We start from the raw sequence: 23,551 nt of genomic DNA on the forward strand, positions 1-23,551 counted from the left end.
CAGAATTTAGGTAAATTACGTGTATGAAATTAAATCTCAAACTGGGACTGTTTTCTCACGGAATGAATCACATTACACGTAATGTAGTGACTGACGTCGTGCGTCTAGCACCACCGCGCAGCCGCGAGATTCTCTTTCGTTGTTGAGTGAATAATTTTGGGAAAGTTCGTGTTATTAGTATGGGGTTAGAATTGTTGCATTATTCCAAATAAATAGATTATGATCCACAAATAAATGTAACGAGATTCACAAAAATATATCAAATTCACAAATGAATATAAAGAGTTTCACAAAAAAAATTAAAACTCACAAATAAATAAAATGAGATTTGCAAATAAAAAAAAATATATTTACAAATGTGTTTAATGTCACAAACACAACTCTACCTGGTATTTATTTGTGAACCGCTGTCTGTGCATTTGTAAATCACTGCACGCATTTGTGGATCGGTTCCTGTGCATTTGTGGATTTGAAACACTTCTAGCGTCGACGTGCAGATAAATCCACAAATAAGTGGACTCCACCCACCGTTTACTCAAGCCAATCAAATAACGGCCACATTGAGCTGACCAATCGTAGCACGTTATCGCTTCAACCAATCACGTTTTGGCTTACAGCCAGGGGAACTGCGGGAATAGACACCGAACTTGAGACCAACAACAGACAGTCAGGGCATTTCTCAATACCAAGTTCGCAGAGTCTGGACTTCCGTCCTTCCGAGTTTGGACATGCCAAGTTGGACTCAGAAGAACGAACTCTCGAGGACGGGAGGACGCGAGTCCAGTCATTCTACAAATGGAACGGCAGCGTACTTGATAGCTTCACTCAGCATGCATGTTTTACTTGAATTAACTTCTTTTTTATTTTCAATATATTAAATATATTAGTATTAAAAAACTAATATTTACCTACTCTGATTATTTTCACTTTATATTTATAATGAAATTGAATATAATATTAAACGACTGTCTCTTTTTTATTTTAAAAACTATTAAACATTAATATGTGGTTCAGGTAACATTAATACTGTGATTATATTTACGTCGTTCAAAATAAATAAAATATGTGGAAACAACTGCCTCTTTTCATTAAGAACAATCTATCAATAAACCCACTCAGCTACAATTTAAATAAAAAAGCGGGAAAAACGGTTGAAAGGTGTAAATCAATTGTAAATAAGTGTAAATCAAAATGGAACAGCTTAGGATTGCCATTGCAATTGCTATTTATCAAGATGCTGAAGAGGAGGCTGCCGAACGGAGGAGACGAATCCTTCAAAGAAAAGCCAGGATGCAGCGGAGGATGGCGAAGAGACGTGCCATATTAGCATGTCTCTCTAGCATTGTACGTTTTTCTAATTATTCTTTCTTCATAAACTGCCCATATACTTATGTGGACTTAGTTAGGTATATCCAAATGAAAAGTCATAATAAAAATTTATTATAATGTATCATATATGCACCCTATCAACAGACTACAAAGTACGATCTCACAAAAAGTTATGTAAACTATTGCAGGGATGTAATGAGACAACATTAGATTTTTCAGTATACCAAATAAACTGACAAGTACAATAGGTTTGACAGTTGATAACATTTAAATTAACTAGCTTACACTTCACACACCTTTTATTTGTCTTTGTGGTGCTCAAATAAGTTTATAGTTTATCATCTTTATATAGCTAGGTGCACATCATATTACTGCATTAACACAAACAGGACAATTTAATATCTATAATAATCATATAGGCTACAACTTTTAGACTCTGGGATGAATGTTGTGCTAGAGCTTATCAATAAATGAATGAAACCGAAATAGAGTATAAAGAAATACTTCACGAAAAGAGCAAATGTTAGAGGGAGATTTAATTATGGCAGATTTTAGTAAATTTTAGACAAAATCCTTAAAACAACTGAGTATATAGCTTATATTAAATCCAAAAATATAATAAATACAATGCAACGACAGTACATATAGTAACAACTTTTTAAAAGCAATACATATAACAAATACATAATACAACAAAAGTAAAAACATTCTTAATATATTATCTATATATTTTAACAGGAACAAAGTCCCACTCGCAGGTATTCACAGATCAATGACCAGGTACCAATCCTGGTCAAGTTTTTTTCTGGAGAGGATTTAAAGCCAGCTTTCAGGCTCTCCAGGAACAGCATCAACATGCTGGTACAGATGCTGCCCCGTCAAAAAGCCCATGGATGGAGCCGTGAAATTGAAGTACTTGTTACGGTTTATTGGCTTGCCTGTTGAGCATCCTACAGGGTCACATCAGATGACTTCAGCATGCCACTTTCAACAGTTTGTAGGACTGTTCACAATGTTGTGGAGGAGATGATGACCATCCTCCACAAAATTATTCATTTTCCAAAAGCAGAGGAAATGGATGAGGTGGGGGGCCTTGCTGGCCATGAGGCATTCCGCTGTGCTGCTGGTGCCACATCAGGATTGTTCCTCCTGCAATGCCACAAAAAAGATGCTACATAAATAGAAAGATCTTCCCTTCCATCATTCTACAGGGCACCTGTGATGCTAAAGGCATATTTATAGATGTGTATATTGGCAATCCAGGCTCTGTACAGGATGCCCTTGTGCTGCGCAGATCACCAATGTACCAGCAGGCTTTGTATTCACCAGCTGGATACTATCTTTTGGGAGATGGGGGATACCCTTGCTTGCAGCATCCTATTGCAATCATGACCCCATACCGCCAGCCTGTCGCAAGTAAGAACACTTTTTTATGTCAGACAGACAGACACACACACACGATAAACCAAATTTTTACTGTTATGAATTTGCAATACACTACACATTTTCTACACGATTTTTGATTAACAGGCCAAGTTGAAGCCCGATACAACAGGCATTATGCACAAGCACGGAACATCATCGAGCGCACTTTTGGGATGTTAAAAACTCACTGGCGTGCAATTTTCTTGCGGGCCCTAGAGATCAGGCCACTGTTCGCCCCAAAGGTGATTGGTGCCTGTTGTATCCTCCACAACATCTGTGTGATGGGAGGTGATCTCTTGGAGGAGGAGGAGGAAAGCCAAGGACAAGAAGACAGCGAGGATGGTGAGAATGCAGCAGTGGGTGAGAGGGACCTATCAGGGAACCATCTCCGAGGACGTCTGGCTGCTCAGCTTTCTTCTCCCGTGGAACTGCCTGGGTGTCTAACTGAACAGTACTACATCTAGACAGTAAACCTTTCCAGATGTTGTCATGTTCATTAAAAGAGCAACATAAACAGTTGAAATAGCTATGACATTAATTAGAAAGATAGGTATGAATAAATGTGCAAGTAGATGGGTATAGATACATTTATACGTTTTCTTAATGTTGGTATGTTCTTCTTGAGATTCAACTGCATGATTGTAAATAATTGTATACCACTATAGACATTGGATATTACATTATTTTATATTATTTGTGTTTTTGTTGTAAATATAAAGAATACACTGTTGCTATAACAATGATTTGCCAGGGTTGAAATTGAAACATTCATTTTTATTTTTTTTTATTCAAATAATCTATATAAAATCATTTATCATTAAATACAACATTAATTTAGAATTTATTAAGTTTTTCTAAAAGAGAAATATGTCTCTGCTCTGGCTGTTGCTGCCCTCTCTCTCTCCTCTTCTCTCGCCAATGCTTCTCTCTCCCTCTCCTCTTCCCTCTCTGCCTGTTCTTTTAGAAACTAAAGAAGAGCCTGGCTGTCCCGTCGCCTCTTTCTTGACTGCTGGCTACTCCTGGCTTCCACAGAAGGGGCTGAACCTGGTGTGCTGACTGAGCCACCTGTAGTGGCAGTGGGTTTGATGCAACAACTCGAGTGCTGCCCCTGGAGTGCAGCATCCATTGCAGTGTACCACTGCCAGGTGGCAGCAGTCACACTACCGGCCTCTACCCCTTTTCCTGTGGGTGGGTCCCTAAGCTCCTGAAATAAAGCAAAATGCTGTCATGTTCTCACCTCACGTTGTTCCACACTTTTAGACATTTTTTATTTTTGCTCTACACAGAGAAAGATATTCTTAAGAATTTTTGTAACCTAACAGTTTGAGGCACCAAAAAATTACACATGTCAGTGGTGCCCCAGAACTCTTAGGTTACAAATATTCTTCCTTTGTGTAAAGCAAAAAAAAAAAAAAAAAAAAAGATTAAATAAATAGTGTATACAGGTGTGAAACAACTTAAAATTGTAGGTGAATGGCAGAATGTTCATTTTGGGGTGAACTATTCTTTTTACAGTCTCAGAGTAAACAATGTAAACGGAGTAAACTACATTTTACAAAATAAAATGTAAGGGCCAATGCATCTATGTTAGGTTTCAAATATGACCGGAAAGTCTTTACACACATCTTGGTAAGCCTCTTTCAGTAACAGAAAGTAGAGAAACAGGCAGATTACCTTGTATTTATCTTTTAGGTTATTCAATTTTTTCTTTGCCTGTTTGGCAGTTATGGCCAAACCAGAAGTGGAACAAAATGCCTATAGGCAAAACAAACCCATAAAGATTTACATGATTCCACTTCAATAACGTATTCATTCTTATGGATGAAGACTGTCCAAATCTAGCTCCAAACCTTCAGACATGCAGGGAATTATACAAGCACTCAAAATGAATACTCACTCCCATCAACTTTTGGAGGAATTGCGCCTCCCGGTGAAAAGCCTTTCATTGGCCGCCCGCCACTCTATCAAGGCCCGAGTTTCCTCAGCAGCCCCTTGATAAAAAATAATGCTTAATTTAAGTTGATGAAAAATAATACAATTATAAAAGAATTTGTAAAAAAAATGTAAATAAAGACAAGCAAACTATTTGGTTAAAATGACAAGAGCACTCTAAAATAAGGTTTGCATTTGATATAAGTATCGTTAGGCAAACGTTAGTTAGGAAACTTTTCCCTCAGGCAAAACAATTGCCCATTAGATATACCCAAAGCAAAATATATCAAATGTTTATCCACTACAGAATCAACACAGGCAGCCCCATATTTTACAAAATGTTACAGGGCCTAGCTACTTTTTAGGAGGACTTGCCGAGGGTTAGGCTACTTTTCAACTCGTAACGAAATCGTCTGAGCAAATTTTCAAATAGTTCCTTAAAATTCGACGGTAGCTTTGAAGTTTAAACAACATTCTGGCATCAAAGCTCTTAGAACTACGTTACATTTTGTGATAAAACAACAATAGTATTTCGAAATGTATAACTTACAGTTGTGAGTTTTCTCCTCCGCCATTGATGCTAACCTGGTTCGAGCTGAATTCTGGGTTATGGCCCGTATCAAGTCCGCACAAGTCACCTCTCCATGCATCCTCGGTAAAAGGAGCGGAGCAAGAACACATCCGGGGATTTGAACTGGACTTGGCTAGATGTGAACTTTGAAAAGGGAAACAGTACTTGGGCAGCGACTGATGACATTTCACAAGTCCACAAGTAACGTTACAGACAAGTACGCACAACATGGCCGATCAGGCAAGACGCCCCCCCGGATTTAAGCCAAAACGTGATTGGTTGAAGCGATAACGTGCTACGATTGGTCAGCTCAATGTGGCCGTTATTTGATTGGCTTGAGTAAACGGTGGGTGGAGTCCACTTATTTGTGGATTTATCTGCACGTCGACGCTAGAAGTGTTTCAAATCCACAAATGCACAGGAACCGATCCACAAATGCGTGCAGTGATTTACAAATGCACAGACAGCGGTTCACAAATAAATACCAGGTAGAGTTGTGTTTGTGACATTAAACACATTTGTAAATATATTTTTTTTTATTTGCAAATCTCATTTTATTTATTTGTGAGTTTTATATTTTTTTGTGAAACTCTGTACATTTATTTGTGAATTTGATATATTTTTGTGAATCTTGTTACATTTATTTGTGGATCATAATCTATTTATTTGGAATAAAGCAACAATTCTAACCCCATATATTAGCGCCGCTTGCGGGTTGGAGTCTCGGCAGAAATGAGGAACTTCACAAACAACGGGTCGTAAATGTCCCGTTTGGTTTAGACCTTATATGAACAGGTTTAAACCGACGTTAGATTTTGCTTTTTGTATTGAGATCGTGGGTTATTAACATAAACTTTTTTTTAACAACCAGATAATAAGGTTAAACTATATATAGGCTGGCACTGACACAACATGTTTGTGAAAAACTTGACGATCATGTTAACCAGCACTGCATTTGTTTAGTGGCCTGGAGAAAACGTGTAGGATATAAAGTCTTTCATCATTCTGCTATCATTTGTTTTATTTAATTTTTGATATTATACATTTGTTATTTCCAGGTTATTTTTCCATATATATATATATATATATATATATATATATATATATTACATTCGACTTTAGGTATTGCTTCTTTCAATTATACTGGATCATCTCCTCTGATGTACAAACATAAATATAAGAATATTACGCACTACATGCAAAAAAAAAAACATTTTTCTTGTATATATATATATATATATATATATATATATATATATATATAAAATTAAATGAAGTGTAAATAATTTATTGTCCATCCGTTAATACAAGTTCAACACCTCAGAGACAAGCCCATACATGCATTTATTAGAAGGACAACCCATTTTTCTTTTAAAAAAAAAGAAAATATTTCCAGTAAGCACTTACAGTACAATCTATCAATGTATTACATTAATATCGATTCATTCTTTTTGACATCATCAATCCACAGGTGCTACAGCATGACATCATACAACAAATATAATCTGAGTCATTATTTTGAAAAACTAACGTCCTGCTTCCTCTTAAATCATAATGAGATTTTTTCATGCATTCATTTAACAAAAATCTCCAGGATCAACATAATAATCTGACTGAAATTGTCCACTGGTTTTTAATAAATTCAAACAAAAGATATGCTCTGCCCTTATAGTCATAGTCGTACTTCCAACTATGAGAAGTGCTCAATTAGTAACAAAACCTTCCATCATATTGGTCCAAATTCATAACCAACTTCCGAAATGGGACCTTAGCTATAAATTATATAATACTCTTAATTTCTCAGTAGCTGAACATCTGTGGTGCTGTGGCGGTCTGTTGTTGGGGTGGTCCTGTGACTTGGGGCTGGATCTGATGCCTTTGTTCTGGCAGTGGTTGTGGCTGTTCTGGAGGTGCCTGAGAGTCTTTCTGGGTCTCATCTATAGTGGTCACATGAGCTCCGTCAGTCGGTGCGATGGGCCTCCAGGTTAGAGCGGGCTGCTCCAGCTGGTGGGAGATCGGGTTGACGAAGGTAGTGAGGTTGATGAAATGCGCGACTGATTGTGAAGCTGCAGCCCCTGTCGGTCCCACTGCCTCTGACTGGAGATCTGCTGGCCGGTTGTGCAGCATCGCTGAACCGCTGACGGCGTCGAATGTCACAGTGAGGATGGAGCTGTCCAGAGTGAGGGGGCGATCGCTTGGAGCAAGATGGCCGACGGCGACGGGCTGCAGGCTGCTGAACTGGGCGGGAGCGGGTGTGGTGATGGGGGTAACAGTGATGTTGGTCAAACTGACCGAGCTGGAGGGGGCTGGATGGGCGCTGGGGTCAGCCAGCACTACCACCTGTGTGTGTGTGTGTACATTAAACAGAGGAAGTTATTCTTTATAATCAAATGAATCAACACTTAAAATCAAATGCTTAAAAAAAAACAAAAAACATGTAAAGATCTGTTGGCTTTAAAGTCCGAAATGCAATTCGCAACCTATTTTGCATGTGTAAATTGGGTTCATTTTTAAATATATTAAATAAATGTACTTTTAATGAAACAAATAACAAAATATACATTTTCATACAGTACAATATTATTCTATGAAATTCACATTAGAATAATATCAAATGAATCCTGTAAGACGATTTATTTTAGTGTTTAATATTTAACTTAAAGGAAATAATATAACGCTTGAATTAATTTAGTCAACTAAATTCTGAATAATTTATTTTTAAATTAAAACCAAATAGTATTAAATTTGAATTTAATTGTGAAAAGAATCATGTTTAATAAGAGCAGCAATGTGCATCAAAGTAAACAAACAACAAAGTAAAACAAAGTAAACAGGGTTGATTTTGATTTCATGTTGACTTTAAAATGCTTGGAAATAATTACAGATAGAACAAACCTGCTGAATGCTCTGCACAGCAGAGTTGGTTTCATCTCCCACAGTGGTGGAGAACTCAGTGGTTTTGCTGGTGAAGTCAGCATACTCGTCTGAATCAGACAGCTCAGGCTCATGAGACAGGAGTTTAGCCCTCTTCTTGGTGGGACTGGAGTTCCTGGAGACTTTTCCTGCGGTCAGAGAGCCTTTCTCCAGAGTCAGAGAGGGCTGAACAACAGAATGACAAACAGAAACCAAAAAAACATTTCAATTTCTCTCATGCAGCATAATCCTCCTTTAATTTTCATTCTCTGTCTATTATCATGCAAGACAGGCTGTTACAAGACAAACCTGTGCAATACTGATGGTGGAGGCGTCGACTGTTGATGTTTCTTCAGGATCAAACTCACCCAATCGTACTGTCACAATCTGCTGAGATCACATGAAGCTTACACATCTAGCTTTCCATAAGCTCAAACATATTCAAGTGAAAAAGTGAAATGAAAATGTCTTTTAAATTCAGTCCAAATTTTGTAATTTCAGTGTAATTCATTTATAATGAATTCATTAATGTCATTTTAATCCATTGTACGACTTTAAAATAGCATGTAATTTTCAGTAAAATACAGTAAAAACTAATATTGTGAAATATGATTACAATTTAAAAGAAATTATTTCTATTTGCATATTTACAGTTTTTGTTTTTAGCTGCTTCATATTTTTGTGGAAACACCATTTTGCAGATGAAGACAGCATGTAATTTACTCAACAAAAACAATTTATTTGATGAAAAATTACAGATAGATATTAAAAAAAATTTGTTATTTTTATTAAATGTAAAATACATAAATTAATGCATTAAATGGTTTAAATGTATCAATTATAAATTAATTTATAAATATAAAATGCATGAACTAAAGTTGAATTTTTTTACATTTATGCATTTAGCACTCATTTAATTTTTATAATCTTAATTGTCACTGACAATATCAAAAAAGCGTTTTCTTTTTTTATTTTTTCAAAAAAAATACGTTGTTGTTTCTCACCTCGGGGTGTTTGCGGCGCATGTGGCGGTTCATGGAGGCGCGTGTGGAGACTTTGGTGCCACACAGGTGGCAGCTCTGAGCCTCCACCTTCTCATGGGTCAGCTGCATGTGTTTCTGCAGCATATACTGCGTCACATACTTCTTGTCACAGACGGAGCAAGAAAATGTCTTTCCAACTGCAAAAGACAGACAGATGAGAGTAAATATTTGACTGTTTTACTGTAACTAAACCAAACTCTGTATAATATTTCCACGAACTGTACCTGTATGAATAAGCTTGTGCGTCTCCATTGTGTTTCTCTCACTAAACGTTTTCCCACAAAGTTCACACATGAAGTCCTTTGTGCCTGAAGGAAGACATTATTATATTTTGAATTCAATATGTATCATATGTTACATTATAGAACACGTCTAGATTGTTGCTCACCTGTGTGTCTTTTGTAATGCTTCAGCATGTTGACTTTTTGAGCAAATTTGCGGTTACACTCTTTACATTCGTATTCTTTAATTCCCTTGTGCAGCTTCATATGATGCCGTAGGGCATGTTTCGTCTTCATGCCTGGAAAACACAGACAAATATGTACTCATGCTGTACATGCGTTTCATTTCTGGTTATAATCAAGCTACAATGTTTCACATTACCATGCAAGATGTATTAGGGAATTGAAAGGGATTAATTGTCCGTACCTTTCCCACACTCCGCACACAGGAAGTCTCTGACGTTGTCATGGACTCTCAGATGTTCCTTTAGCATGTCTTTCCTTGCAAAGGACTTTCCACACTGATCACAGCAGTGGCTCTTCACTCCTGCAGCGGCCAGAGGATTTATCACTTTTAACTAAGCCTCGTATATAAAATTAAAGTAATTACACTACACTAATTTCTACCTGTGTACTATAATGGTAATAAAAGACTCACCTGTGTGGATGATTTTGTGCCTCTCCAGGTTGCCGATGCTGTTGAAAATCCGTCCGCACATGTCACATGGATGAATATATCTGTGAAGAAAGTGACGGAATTCAACTTTTTTCCCGCGAAAAGAATCTTAAACGTGTGAAAAAGTCTTACTTCTGCACTGCAGGATCGGGCAGGTGGTCTCGGTGGATGACCAGGTGAGCGTTGTATGTGGCCTTCAGAGCGAAACGGCGGTTACACATGGTGCAGTTGTACCCTTTTTCTTTATGCATGTCCATTATGTGTCTCAAGTAGTCACGACCCTTGGCGAATGTCATCTGATGAAGGATGATGAAAAGAGTGGGAGAATGTTTATGGGAATATAAAATTAAGCAACATCATTAACATCATAATAGATCATTACATTATTTAGCCATTAAAAGGGTTTGTGAATCAATTAAATTTCAATGAGGTGATTTTACTATTTGTTTGTGGCAACACAAAAAAAATCTACATGGAAACCTATACATGGTATTTTTTAAAATGCATTTTAAAATACATTAAAATGTGGATATATATATCGGTAAAAATAGCCGTGTATTACTATTTATTGCTTCTATATTTGTGCATATAAATGAAAATTTATAAATAGCAAAACATACACTGAATATTTTTACTTTGATCTTTACTGTAAATGAAATGACCATTACTTAGTTACAAAAACATTATCGTCAAAACGCTGGAAATTTCAAGATGTTAGAACAGACACCGTATTTAATCAATAATGAGAGTTTACTTGACATTTCTTGCAGCTGTATTTGTGATGATCAGGATCGTTCTTCTCCTCTTCCTCATCAGAGCTCTCATCACTCTCCTCCATAGAGATGCCAATCTTCTTAATGAAGTCCTCTCTCTCCTGCTCATCCATTAAAGCGATGTCCTGAGAAAAATAGGCATTTTGGAACTCAATTAGAGTACAACATCACAAATAAATCACCAATTGAAATTCCATTTCTTCCATTCAAGCATGTGAATGCCCTTTAACTATAATGTTTTTGACAGAGGTGGATCCTGTTTATTCAGCAGTTCCTTCAGGCTGACTAGTCATTCAGACAACCCACCAACTCCTTGAACATGAAAAAACAGTTTTGCACACCACTATTCCTCACCTTAAAGTGCACATGAATGTGGTCTCTCAGCACATCCACACGGAAGAACTTGCGGCTGCAGATCTCACAGGTGTATTTCTTGTCCCCGTGGGTTAGTAAGTGTTTGTTCATGTTACTCCGACAGGAAAACACCTTGAATATAAAGTTATTTCTTTTTTTAATTTCAGTTTAGCACAGATCTGATATCAACATATTTGGTGTCACTGATATAGAATAGCCACCTTTCCACAAATGGGGCATGCCGAAGGCTCCTTCCTGTATTTGCTTCCCTCCTCCCCATTCGCTTCCAGCTCCTCTCGTTTCATGTTCTTTGGGCCTGTGGAAAAGCAATGGGTTGTGGAAGCCAGTAGTGCACAAACAGAGGAAGTGACATAATGGGTGATGATTTTTGCTTAAAGCGAAGAGCAAAGAAAGTTAATGAGGCCTATCTGTTTAGTGTTTGTACTTATTTACTGATTAGCAAAACAGACTTTACCTGCCATTTTTTTATTTCAAAAATACGTTATACATATTTGATACATACATGGAGTGTTTCCTTAATTTATTTGAAGTATTACAATTAAAAAAATGAATTGAAGCAGCCAGAGGCGGACTGAAAAAAAAAAAATTCTGCCCTGCCACTGTAGCCACACCGTCCCACGTTACCACACCCACACAACCCCATCCACGGACACGCACATTTACTATTAACATACGTGTTTACAGATATATTATATGCAGTAATGTATGTAACAGATATTAAAAAAATGTATGTATGTGTCTGGCAAACGATGCTTACTACTTTTTAAAGAGCACACGATTACAACAAATTTACACATACAGTAAAAACAAAAGAAAAAGAATCTGAGGATGTTGTAAAGTATGTGTGCTGTCTGTTTATGCCATTTGTCTTCTGTTACTGTCATGTTTGTTTTAATATATGACTATCAATTTCAAAGTAAAGTTCAATACAAATGTGTATAGTACTATGGCTACTGCTATAGGTTTTTGATGTGTTAAGACTATATTGCATGTAGCCTATGTCAGCGGTTCTCCTAAATCCCACCTTATCTGCTGATATTTCAATCATGCAATTCAGTAACAGGCTAGCTAACATTTGTAACCAATTATCACGAAGCAATGACATTTTCAAATATACCAGTGTTCTACGCTAAGCTTACAAGTATTTAATACAATGTAGGCTACTGTCAAAATACAAACAAACAAAAAAAAACACATTGGAGCTACTGTTGACCGTTTACTGTAACTGTTTTCTTCTTACCTTTGCGGCACTACTGTCCTCCGCTGCATCAGTCGAATTTAAACCTTTTGAAAAGAATTTGGTTAATTGTTACGCATTTAGCAGCGTAGGACTTAAGAGCCCTTTTTCAAAGTTTTCCTGCCCTGCCTTTGCTTTTTTACAGTCCATTCGCTAGCTTTTACTGACTTTATAATTTGTTTATTTTTGCTTTTACTCAAAATGAACTTGTGTTGCACTGATGATGTGCTGATTTTGACTGAACGTCGAATAACCTCTAAGAGGTTCGGTTGGCCCATCTCGCCCCAATTGCTTAATATTTATGATTATTCATTTTATTATTAACAATAGTGAAATCGTGTAAGCGATAAAAATTGTATGCGCTGTTGGCCCATAAATTTTTATTTATTTATATATATTTTTAAAAATCCGACCGGCCCACAGTAAACAAAATGGTCCGGCCCCTCTGGCATTAGCCAAAATTGCCAGATGGCCAATCCGCCCCTGGAAGCAGCAATCTCAATAACTCACCAACATGCCGCCTCTGGTGGTCCTGCATGACATCTTTGCGGTAGAACATCTTATTGCAGATTTCACACGCATAGAGTTTCTCTCCATGTTTCTTTTTGTGCTTAGACAAATTACTGTTAGTGGAGAAAAACCTTGAGCATATCTCACACTGGAACGTTTTGTCATCTGCAAAAGGAGGAGAACATATGAAACAGATATTGTGCATGCTGTCAAATATCTATTGTATTCATTTATACAATGCATTTGGAAAATATATTTCTAAATTGTGTATTATTACTCAAGTCATTTAAAAATAATGAATTGTAAAAGGGTTAAGAACTTTTTATTTACTTAATATCCTATGAATTAATGAATTAAATCAACAGTCAATTGACCAATAATTAAAAAAAAAGAAATATATATATATATATATATATATATATATATATATATATATATATATATATATATATATATATATATATATATATATATATATATATATATATATATACATATTACACTTCATTAATAATAATAATTATTATTTGTGGTAATTTATGGTTTTAAATAACTGTCGTAAATCTAAAACAGAATTTATCATGCAATATTTTGATAAAATGATTGAATCAATGTCATTAAAATGAAACTTATCCTTTACCTGTCCTGCAGTTATGAAATCTTAAGGCATTTTCCACTCTGAAAGATTTCCCACAGGTTGAACATTTGTATCTGTACTCTATATCAGACTAAGAAAACATATACAAATACAAAATACAAAAACACACAGATTCATCTAAAATGAATGCATCTAGCCATATTTTTATATTTTATTTTATTAAATCAATAAATAAGATCAAGACAGTTCTTGGTTAAAAAAAAAACGCACATTACCTGGACAATAATGATGTTAAAGATATTATATAAAAGTTTACACTGTTACAAAAATATTCTATTTCAAATAAATATGAAAAGACGCACCATACCTCATTCTTGCTGTGTTTGTATGATATATGCTGTTTGAGACTCTCCTTGCGACTGAACATCTTGTCACACTCATCACACTTAAAACATTTATCGCCTGTAAACGAAGTAAAGAGTTTAGATGAACAGTAAAGCATATGAGAATATTATTCAGCATATGGCACATCAGAATGTGTGTGAGAAGTCCTTTCTTAGGATGCTGGGAGAGTTACCGTGGGACCGGATGTGTCGGTTGAGGTTGCTGCTGTTCTGAAACACCTTACTGCAGAGGCAGCACTGGTAAACTCTTTTATGATCGCCTCCCTGTCGCAGAGATCGCTTCCTCATACCAGGTCTAACAGACAAATAAGATAAAACTTTGATTCATGAACAAAAAAGTTAAATTACACTATTGTTCAAAAGCTTGGGGTCACTAAGATTCTTTAATGTTTTTGAAATGAGCCGTTTATGCTCACCAAGGCTGCATATATCTGATCAAAAATCAATATTGCAAAATATTATTACAAACTATATTCTATTATAGTAGTATATTTTAATATAAAACTTAATCCTGTCATGCAAAAGCAGCATTACTTCAGTCTTTAGTGTCACTCGATCCTTCAGAAATTCAGAATAGTACAGTAGAGCTAACATCAAAGGAACAGTGTTTATTTGAAATAGAAATCTTTTGTCAATTTATAAATGTCTTTTTTGTCCCTTTTGAATCTTTGAATGCATCCCTGCTGAATGTCTTAAAAAAAAGGAACAAGCCCCAACTTTTAAACAATAGTGTATGTGCTTTAAAACACAGAGGATGTGATATAAATGAATTGTAAAAGTTGTCCTTACTTCACAGAGGAGATGGGGGAGCGTGTCACCCGAGATGTTTTGAGTGGTGGTCCGTCTCTGGCAACCACCTCTTGGACATCAAGCACTGACAGGGGAACATCAGAAGCCACAGTACTGAGAGGCTGCTCACCGCACACAAAAACAGGGGCTTCTTCTAGATGGGAGGTGAAAAAAGAACTCTCATTCAAACAGTCTTTCAAGGGTTACTTTGTGCTTTCAATAAATGTACCTCAACAATTCCTACCTCACCTTGACTAGAATCAGCTGTTCCACTCGGCGTAGGTTTCTGTGCTTTTGTGCGTCGTGGCCTGCCTTGCTTTCTGGTTGGCTCAGACAGGGTGGGGGCAATTTTAGTGGTGTTGTTTTGGGATAACGCCTCTGAAACCTGCTGGACAGGGTGGTCTGTGGAAAGTGCTGGGGTTTGGCAAAGCAGCTGGTCCGGGACTCGAAAGGTCTCTGTTGGTGGCCCCTTTGCCAGAGGGACTCCAGATTTGTTGGACACCATTTCTGAAGACGCAAAAGGATGAAGTACTTCATCCAACAGAAGCATATTGCGCATTGCACAGACTTTAAAGCATACCTGGTGGAGGTGGAAGTACAGGTAGCCTAAGAACAGGCCGATCCATTTTTTTGCCATAAAAAGCTCCATACCAGACTCTAAGCTCTGTTCCGGGCAGGACATCCTGAGATGGAACAAAAAAGAGGGAACAATCAAAGTAAATAAGCATTTGAAATTAAATCACACACCACAATAAACTAAGCTGTTCATTATTTATCAATGTTGATAACATAACTGTATCCGTCCTCACTATATAACCACAGTGCTATGAATGGCACAGAAGTGGGACATCAATCCACCTGTGATGTATTAAAGTAAACATCATCATCTTGCTGGTATGCTGTCAGATTCTGGTGTTTGTGGTCTGTGGCGGGTCGAACCAACATCATCCAGTTACAGTCGTCTTCATTGGACATGTCAAAACACACCACTGAGCCGTCCTTTTGAAATACCTAAGATATACAATAGAGAAAACATTAAGTATAGGTCTATTTGGATACTGGTGGCATATTGATGGTCTATTGTTTACCTTTAAAGGAAATGCCCCCTCAATTTGAAGGCTTGGAACCCTCTTGGCCTCAAAAGGGCCAAACTGAGTCCTCTTTACCAGCTGTCGAAGCACAAACACACCTTCTTTCCCCTTCTCAGCTAACCTGATCTCCAAGCTGTCTGGTAAAGACGATCTGGAACATGGACAACAATGATTTTAAGTATTATATAAAAGTTTGCATTGTTCCAAAAACATTCTTTTTCAAATAAATACTTTTTTTATCAGTTTCCACAAAAATATTAAGCAGCACAACTGCAGGAGAAATGATATTTGAGCATCAAATTAGAATATTAGATGATTTTGTGACACTGAAGACTGGAGTAATGGCTGCTGAAAATTTAGCTTTAAATTCATAGGAATAAATTACGCTTTAAAATCTATTAAAATAGAAAACAGTTCTTTTAAATGTTAGTGATATTTCACAATATACTTTTTTTGTTTTTGTTTTACTGTTACTGGTAAAACTAGTGTCAATATCTAATTGTGGTCTCTGAGGGTATCTGGCCAAAAAGCCTCTCATGTCCGCTCACCGTGCCCGACTCAGAACAAACGAGTCCTTCACTGTGACGATAGGCCCCAGCTCAGGACACTCAGAGTCATGGTACTGCCCGCAGTCCTCACACCCTACAGGAAGAACAGTCACATGCACATATTATGCCATGTTCTTTAATAATACAAAGACACTGCAAAAAAGCTTTACAGTGGCAATGAGGATACAATATTGCAATACTACAATGATGTTGTATGCATATTTGTGTACACGTGAGATTATAGTCGCATACTTACAAATAAACTCATCTGGTGTCTGCTCTGCCATTCTGACACCCTACAGATGATGCACAAAATATGTAAATTAGTTTTAACAGCTGTAACAATTTTATCATTCAATTAATTGGTGGCATGGTGTCCCTATGATACTTTGGCAAATAACAAAATAGGACTGAATAATTCTAATTACATTAATTGTTAATTAAGAGTAGATTAGTACCCTAATTATATTAAGATTTTAAATATGAATCTAAGATGTAACATATTCAAATATTTAAAACGTATATAATACAGACTTGTATTCATGTTGATTTGACACATTTTGAAAAAAATTATAAATCATTTTTTTAAATGACAAAACATACCAGGTTTTGTAACCATTCACTAATTACTGAATTACTTCTTATCACTTAATTATTACTTCTTAAGACTTAAATAAAACAGTTTTAAAATGACACAATCTAGATTTTTATTTTTCAATTTTTAGTATTAAAATGAAACCACATAAAGTTTGTAATAACTTCGGTTTAATATATTTTTGAATATATCTTTATAAATCTGGACTAAAAAGATTATAGTAAATAATACATTATATAAATGTAAATCCGTAAAGTCTTAATGCAAACACGTTGTAAAAACACATTCAAATGCACTTTTCCATTATAATTTTGTGTTCGGTGCATTGCTGTCAGTCAGCAGAACCTATTACAGTGCAACAGATTTTGTTGATGCTCTCAAGATCAACAATAACAACAAATGACGCTCTTTATCAACGCCAGCAGTCCGCGCATGAAACGCCCGTAAGCAGCAGCAGCCAGGGAAAGAGTACAACACGGAGAGACTCCATGATTTGGGAAGATTTCAAACTGTAGCCGGGTTTTGACTCCGATCTCAGGCTGCGCTCGCTCTTTCAGCAATGCAAATGTAACAAAGAACAATCGGCATGGCGGATGGAACGGAGACGCAGCGCTCATCTGGAGCCAGTGCGTTTGAAAACCCAAAACACAAGAAACTCACTCTGCTCATACTTTTCATTGCTCCTGCACCCGTGAATTAGTTTCATTTGGCCATTTTCCTCAATGCGTTTGAATATAAATACCTCACAAGCTTAGCATAAAGTCATTACCTGTTTTCCAAACGTCTACACATTTACTGAATCCTGACTCCGGGTTCCAATCCGCTCCAGAAACCGCGCAGGACCGGAAATAAGACCCACGAATGGGGATTATGGGAAGTGTAGTTATTCCACAAACACCGTACCATGTGAGATTTTCATTAAATATTCCAGCTGATTAATTATGTAAATGACTTAAAGCAGATAGAAAATCTCTGAATGTATGAATTTTGAAGGCCAAAAACTGCAAAACGTTTACACAGAAGAGTTCAGTCACTATTTATTGCTTAAACCAATTAAGATATATTGATGAACAGAATCCCTGCAGATCACAGTCTTGACACATCAAAGTAATTGTCACTTTGCCATGATAGAGCCGTTCAGTCATTACGTCAATTTGTAGGCTAATTGGGAAGCTAATTATTAGGTTTGAAGAGTAACGAAAGTTCATTACTTAAAAAAAAAAAAAAACTTTAACACATATACGCAGATCCATACATCAGATGTGAAATTTAAAGCTTTTTCTGATATTAAGACTACAACAGTGGTCCGTTAACTAACATCCTTATGGTAGTTGTAGTCTTTAATTAGCAACACCTTTAGCCACGCGTTTTAAGATGCACAGTAGTATATCCATACGTACTTTGTTTTAGAACAAAACAAGTTTCTTCAAGCAGTGACAGACTTTTACTCATAAATAGCAAACCACCATTCTTAAAAGCTGATAAGAGAATTCTAGAGGGTTTTAGGACTTCAAACTCAACAGCTCTATAAGTTTTTACTGCACAGGCCATACACATGAGCAACCTTAATATTGCAGGTAAATGTTTTATGGTGAGCAACGACACAATTACCATTCACAACAGCAATTTCTAAGGTCCTTTTGGTTAAGGATATCAACCAGACTCCAAGAGAAAGCACAGATGACTGAAGTTAACGAGGAATTCTTTAATGAACTGCCTTTAACTATCATTTTGCATTATTGACACACTGTTTTCCTAATGAATGTTGTTCAGTTGCTTTGAAGCAATGTATTTAGTTTAAAGCGCTATATGAATAAAGGTGACTTGACTTTAATGCACATGAATACATTATGATATGCATATACAGAGGACTGATGTGTTAGATTTCATTTAATGACCGGATCACCTCTGGATGGTCAAACAAGCAGGACAAAAATAATATCTTAATGTGCCTCCTTCCATTTCACTGGAAAATACCTCTTTCATTTTTTGACTGTTAGAAATACAATGAATTGTTAACAGCCAGGCCACAAATGACAACACACCACATAGACAAAAATGGAAAAAACAAAAAACAGTAGTCCTCCCAGAATACATATATAACAACCAGACTGCTGAGGTTTCTTTTTTGGCAACATTCAGTATGGACAGGCATTCAGGTTTCTTCTACATCTGCAGCTTGAGGTCAAGTAAATGTCAAAGTGAACCTGTTACTGAATCTTCCAAAGCACAAATCCACTGCAGTTCTCCACACAGGCTCAACAGTTGAAGTCCAAAATACAAACAGGCTTGCATTCACAGCTAACATTTCAGGTGGCTGAAGAGTACAGGTTAACAGAAGACAGCACACTTAAGAAAATAAATCATGAGCATATTGAATAGCTAAATTCTCATGACTTCTGGTCTTTCGCTATGGTAAAAAATGCCCTTGCATAGTGTTAAAAACCTTTGGTACAATTAACATACTTTTTTTACATGTGTGGCATGATGTAATGACTGTGGAAGAAAAAAAGGGGGGGGGGTCATAGACATGTTTACTCATTAATTACACAGTACATTCAATAATGTTTGAATAAAAGGAAAATATTTAAAATTAAATAAGGTATTAATATATTCCCCATCTCTGTTTGAATATTTAGAAATTAAAAGATGACTAAAACACCAAACCTGTTTTATAGTGAACACATCAGTGCCAAACCAGAACATTTTAAACGTTATACTCGATTTGAAAATGTTTATTTTTCAAAATAAATCTCACTATTCAGTCAAATTCGTGGAACTGCAGATTTGTCTCCCTAACAACTAACTTTCATTTTCAATTCACATCAAGAGAGGTCTTTCACATCATTTTTTATAAAGCATGTTCACTTCCAAACCCCACAAAATTCACTGCACATCCCTGCAAGTGCATTTGGAATGAGTTCGGAGCATATAAATAAGTGCAAAGCAGAACAATGGTTTTCCCTTGTCTGATATTCCAGGATCCATCATGTCGCCAGAGGGTTTCCAGAGGCTACAGAAGCTCAGGAAGATGGCGAGAAAGGGTTGTCCTCAAATCCAGCTTTGGTTAGAAGGCCACAAATGCAGAAAATCATTTGCACGAAGATCAATATTTGCATAAGGTTAAATGACACCGAGTCATTTGGAGTGATGAAGAGAGCCAGTGCTCATTTGGATGATGTTTTGTAAACTTTCTTGCATAAACACATGCACAAAGTTCAAAGATGAAGGTGAAAGGTGTGGACAGAACCGTCAAGTAGGGAAAGTGTCCCTAATGTCCCTCCACATAGATGGAGAAATGAATCTAGCGTCCGTCAGATGGACTTCATAGAGCTAATCAAGAAGAACCAAGCTGAGATGTCTGAATAATGGAATAGGTTTTCAGAAAATCTGAATGATGGTGTTAATAAGGAGTTGATGAGAGTGATTGTTGCTTTGCAGACTTTTTGGCAAATATGGCCCAGAAACAAGCAATGGCTTGCAGTAAAGTTACTAGAGTGAATGTGATAGGGAGGATGTTCGAAAGATTAAGCTTTTAGTTTTGATGAAGGCGACGGAGTGGGCAGTTCATGTGGGCGGTTCTCTCACTGTGCCGTTGGCTTTGCTCTTGCTTTTGGGTAGAAGCTTGCGGTTGATTGTGCGCCTGAAGGTGGCAGTCCTCTTTTCCCTGTCGCCCATCATGGCCGCCTCGGGATGCTCCAAGTACTGAAGGTCATTGTGGGACTGGCTCATTCCAGGCTCCTTTCGTTGATGTCGCCGCCTGAAAAATAGCTTGGCACTCTTGTGCAGGAAGCTGCCTACAGGGGGCACCAAAGAGAGATGAAAATAATCAGACAAGCTCCCCAAAATATTTCACTGAGCCAACCTGGAGGTCAAACTCCACACTCAGATCAACAGTAACCTACACCGTCAAATTAGAAATCAAACATTCTTTCGATTTTGTTGACCTCCATGAAGACACAGCAGATGTGTGGGAATTCTGACGCAATCTGATTATTACTCATATCAGCCCAACTTTTTCAGCTCTGAAAGATGCTACTACAATACAAAAAAGCACACTACTAAAATAAAGTAAGCAAACGTAATCTAAAGTGCTTGTCTTTAGAATGAAAGCAGTATAAACACCAGCTTAGAAGTTCCGCATGGTTAAACTTCCGGATTCTTTTACGCTGCTTGGGCAAGTTATCAGCCAAACATCTCAATGGGCCGATGATGAAAAGGTTCAAAAGCACAAAAATAAAACTAAGGGATGCCTCCAAAGATTTGAGAAGCCAAATGGCATGTCAAATCTTTCTCCATGTCCAAAAGTCAAGAATGAATCCACATGTTACTTAAATACAGGGTAATAACTTATTATCCATTATTAACCATTTCACAGGGAAGTCTACATACTTTTACTATTATAGACTTCTCAAAAGGTCACTTACTCTGCCAGCAATAAAGTCTGGTTAGCACAGGTTTCCACTTTAAGTTGGCAAAGAAAAAACACACAAAGTGATAAGGGAGAGGTATAGATGACAAAAAAAAAAGAATGTGGGTGTCATCAAATTTCAGAAGTACAGACAGAAAGATACTAGCCAGTGCTGTAACATTCATATTAGACATAAAAGTAAGAGAATTTTGTAATAATTTGAGCTGTGGCATCCCACTAACAGACTAAATTTTGATAGAAATATTTCCCTCGTGTCAGTTTGTTCATATTAAGCAACTCAAGTGACAACTCAAACTACTTTTCAGTCCAGTGGAGTTTGTAGAATTTAGCATTAAATTGATACTATTAAATAGATATTAAATTGATAAAGTGACAGTAAAGACATTTATGATACAAGATTTCTGGTTAAAATAAATGCTGCTCTTTTCAATGAATGTATCACAGTTTCAGTTTATCACAAAATTTTGAACGGCAATGTACAGTAAATGCAGGCCATTGACCTTGTTATTCACATGCAGTGCTGTGATCAGATTTAGAACTCAGTAAAACACTTATGTGGTTTGAAGGTGTAAACAGGTTAAATACAAACTTAAAACCTCAGCATATTCTGAATGTTGTTGCTGTTCATTCACATAAAGCTCAAAGTTCATCCCCCTTTTTCCCCCTCACCTTTTTCTTTTTTGGAGACCGTTTCAGAGATACAGAGGGACAGAGACATTTTATCTTCATCTGGGTCCTCTCCGGCCTGGCTCTCCAAGTCCTCCATGTGGTCTGTGCCATTCGCACCAGCCAGAGACTCCATGGGTTCGAGAACACTGGGTTCTGCCACGGTTTCTGATGGAAACACTTCGCTGCTGGTGCCCTCTGATGCTCCGGACATTGAAGCGTCCATCGCAGCTGCATATCCTGCCATCAGACTCATCTCCTCATCCTGTGTCAGAGGGGCCTAGAGAGGAGGTTAATAGTTAAGCCTTAATTAGAAACTAACTTGTTTTATGATGTAACATCGTGACATAAATTTTGCACCATTTTGTAGAAATCATTTTTTTTAATTTTAAAATAATTAAAAAATAAATAAAAAGTTGTCCCAAAAATGTCAAACTACACTGACAATGTGTGGATTCTTGGAATGATAATCCTATCCAAGGTTTTAAAGTTTTATTTTTTTAAAGAAAATATACAATAAAATAAACAATTCTGTCTGACTCAGACTCAAGCCGATTCAAATGTTGTACTAATGTATAAATGTTATATATATATATATATATATATATATATATATATATATATATATATATATATATATATGTTTAAAACCAAAATACGTTGTTTTTTTTAAATGCTACAAGTGAATTTGGGCAATGTAAAGTTATAATGTACAGTATAAAAATTTATATTTGCTAAATATTACATTTAACAAGTGTTATTAAATTATTAGTATTTTAAAAAAAGAACCAAGTAAAGGTATTGAAAATGTAAAAAGTGAAAAGAACACACAATTAAATATAAAATAACTATCAGAACAAATATACAACAAGTAACTGATATGGTACCAATCTACTGTACATGCATAAATGTTGGTCGCGGAGTTGTTTTTTTCTGTACCTTGGCCACTCCTGAGATGATGATGGTGCTCTTTTTGACAGGAGATTTAAGCTTCTGTTTTGCCGACTCATGAAGCTGTCTGATGGCAGCCTCGGCTACAGGGTCGGTCCCGTTTAAGATCAATAACTCTGTACAGGAAAGAAAGAGTGATCAAACGCTGAACGTAATTATTACTAATGTGGCATTTTGAACTTATTCTTGCTGCAGGACCACTGATGAGCACCTGTGGTGTAGAAAGTGAAAACAAGATTTACTGGAAACCCCACCTGTATCTGATGATGACAGGGCTTTGCTAACTTTGGCTCCAAGTAATGATGTCTGCTCCGACACCCTTCTCTCCGCCAGCTTGTTTTTAGAAGGCGATTTGGATTCTGTAAGAGGGATTTTTAAAATATGAAAACCGTTTAATAGATTTTGATTTCGTGGTTTAGGAGACTGACATGACAACTGTAGCATCTTCAAATTAAAGTTTGCTTTAATACCC

At 36.6% G+C, this 23,551-nt stretch overlaps 2 protein-coding genes across 6 annotated transcripts in view; both read right to left on the reverse strand.

Annotated features, from left to right (window-relative positions):
* Window positions 1-6,582: 6,582 nt before the first annotated feature.
* LOC132132567 (PR domain zinc finger protein 15-like) lies at window positions 6,583-18,259 on the reverse strand. Of its 5 annotated transcripts, none has more exons than XM_059544994.1 (24): window positions 17,800-18,259; window positions 16,692-16,731; window positions 16,436-16,529; window positions 15,885-16,038; window positions 15,655-15,807; window positions 15,377-15,479; window positions 15,046-15,303; window positions 14,797-14,947; window positions 14,181-14,302; window positions 13,971-14,065; window positions 13,646-13,733; window positions 13,006-13,170; window positions 11,459-11,553; window positions 11,238-11,369; window positions 10,865-11,008; window positions 10,243-10,406; window positions 10,093-10,172; window positions 9,862-9,981; window positions 9,602-9,733; window positions 9,438-9,521; window positions 9,175-9,350; window positions 8,480-8,557; window positions 8,153-8,356; window positions 6,583-7,597 (listed from the first exon to the last, which is right to left on the reverse strand). In XM_059544994.1, the coding sequence occupies exons 2-24, from the start codon at window positions 16,720-16,722 to the stop codon at window positions 7,058-7,060; spliced, it is 3,363 nt and encodes a 1,120-aa protein (XP_059400977.1). In that variant the 5' UTR covers window positions 16,723-16,731; window positions 17,800-18,259; the 3' UTR covers window positions 6,583-7,057. The 5 variants fall into 5 exon arrangements, with proteins under 5 accessions (XP_059400977.1, XP_059400976.1, XP_059400978.1 ...); XM_059544993.1 differs by having other exon boundaries at window positions 8,480-8,560; XM_059544995.1 differs by having other exon boundaries at window positions 8,480-8,560; window positions 10,093-10,130; window positions 14,797-14,950.
* Window positions 18,260-19,680: 1,421 nt separating this feature from the next.
* The window catches only part of LOC132132364 (C2 domain-containing protein 2-like), a 10,235-nt gene continuing 6,364 nt past the window's right edge, over window positions 19,681-23,551 (reverse strand). Inside the window, exons 8-11 of the mRNA XM_059544738.1 lie at window positions 23,334-23,502; window positions 23,068-23,195; window positions 22,132-22,408; window positions 19,681-20,827 (exon numbers count right to left, since the gene is read on the reverse strand). Of these exons, the coding sequence (XP_059400721.1) occupies window positions 20,598-20,827; window positions 22,132-22,408; window positions 23,068-23,195; window positions 23,334-23,502 (804 nt within the window). The 3' untranslated portion in view covers window positions 19,681-20,597. The remainder of the gene's footprint in view (window positions 20,828-22,131; window positions 22,409-23,067; window positions 23,196-23,333; window positions 23,503-23,551) is intronic.

Source organism: Carassius carassius, chromosome 49 (genome assembly GCF_963082965.1).
Source record: "Carassius carassius chromosome 49, fCarCar2.1, whole genome shotgun sequence".
Classification (NCBI taxonomy): Eukaryota; Metazoa; Chordata; class Actinopteri; order Cypriniformes; family Cyprinidae; genus Carassius; species Carassius carassius.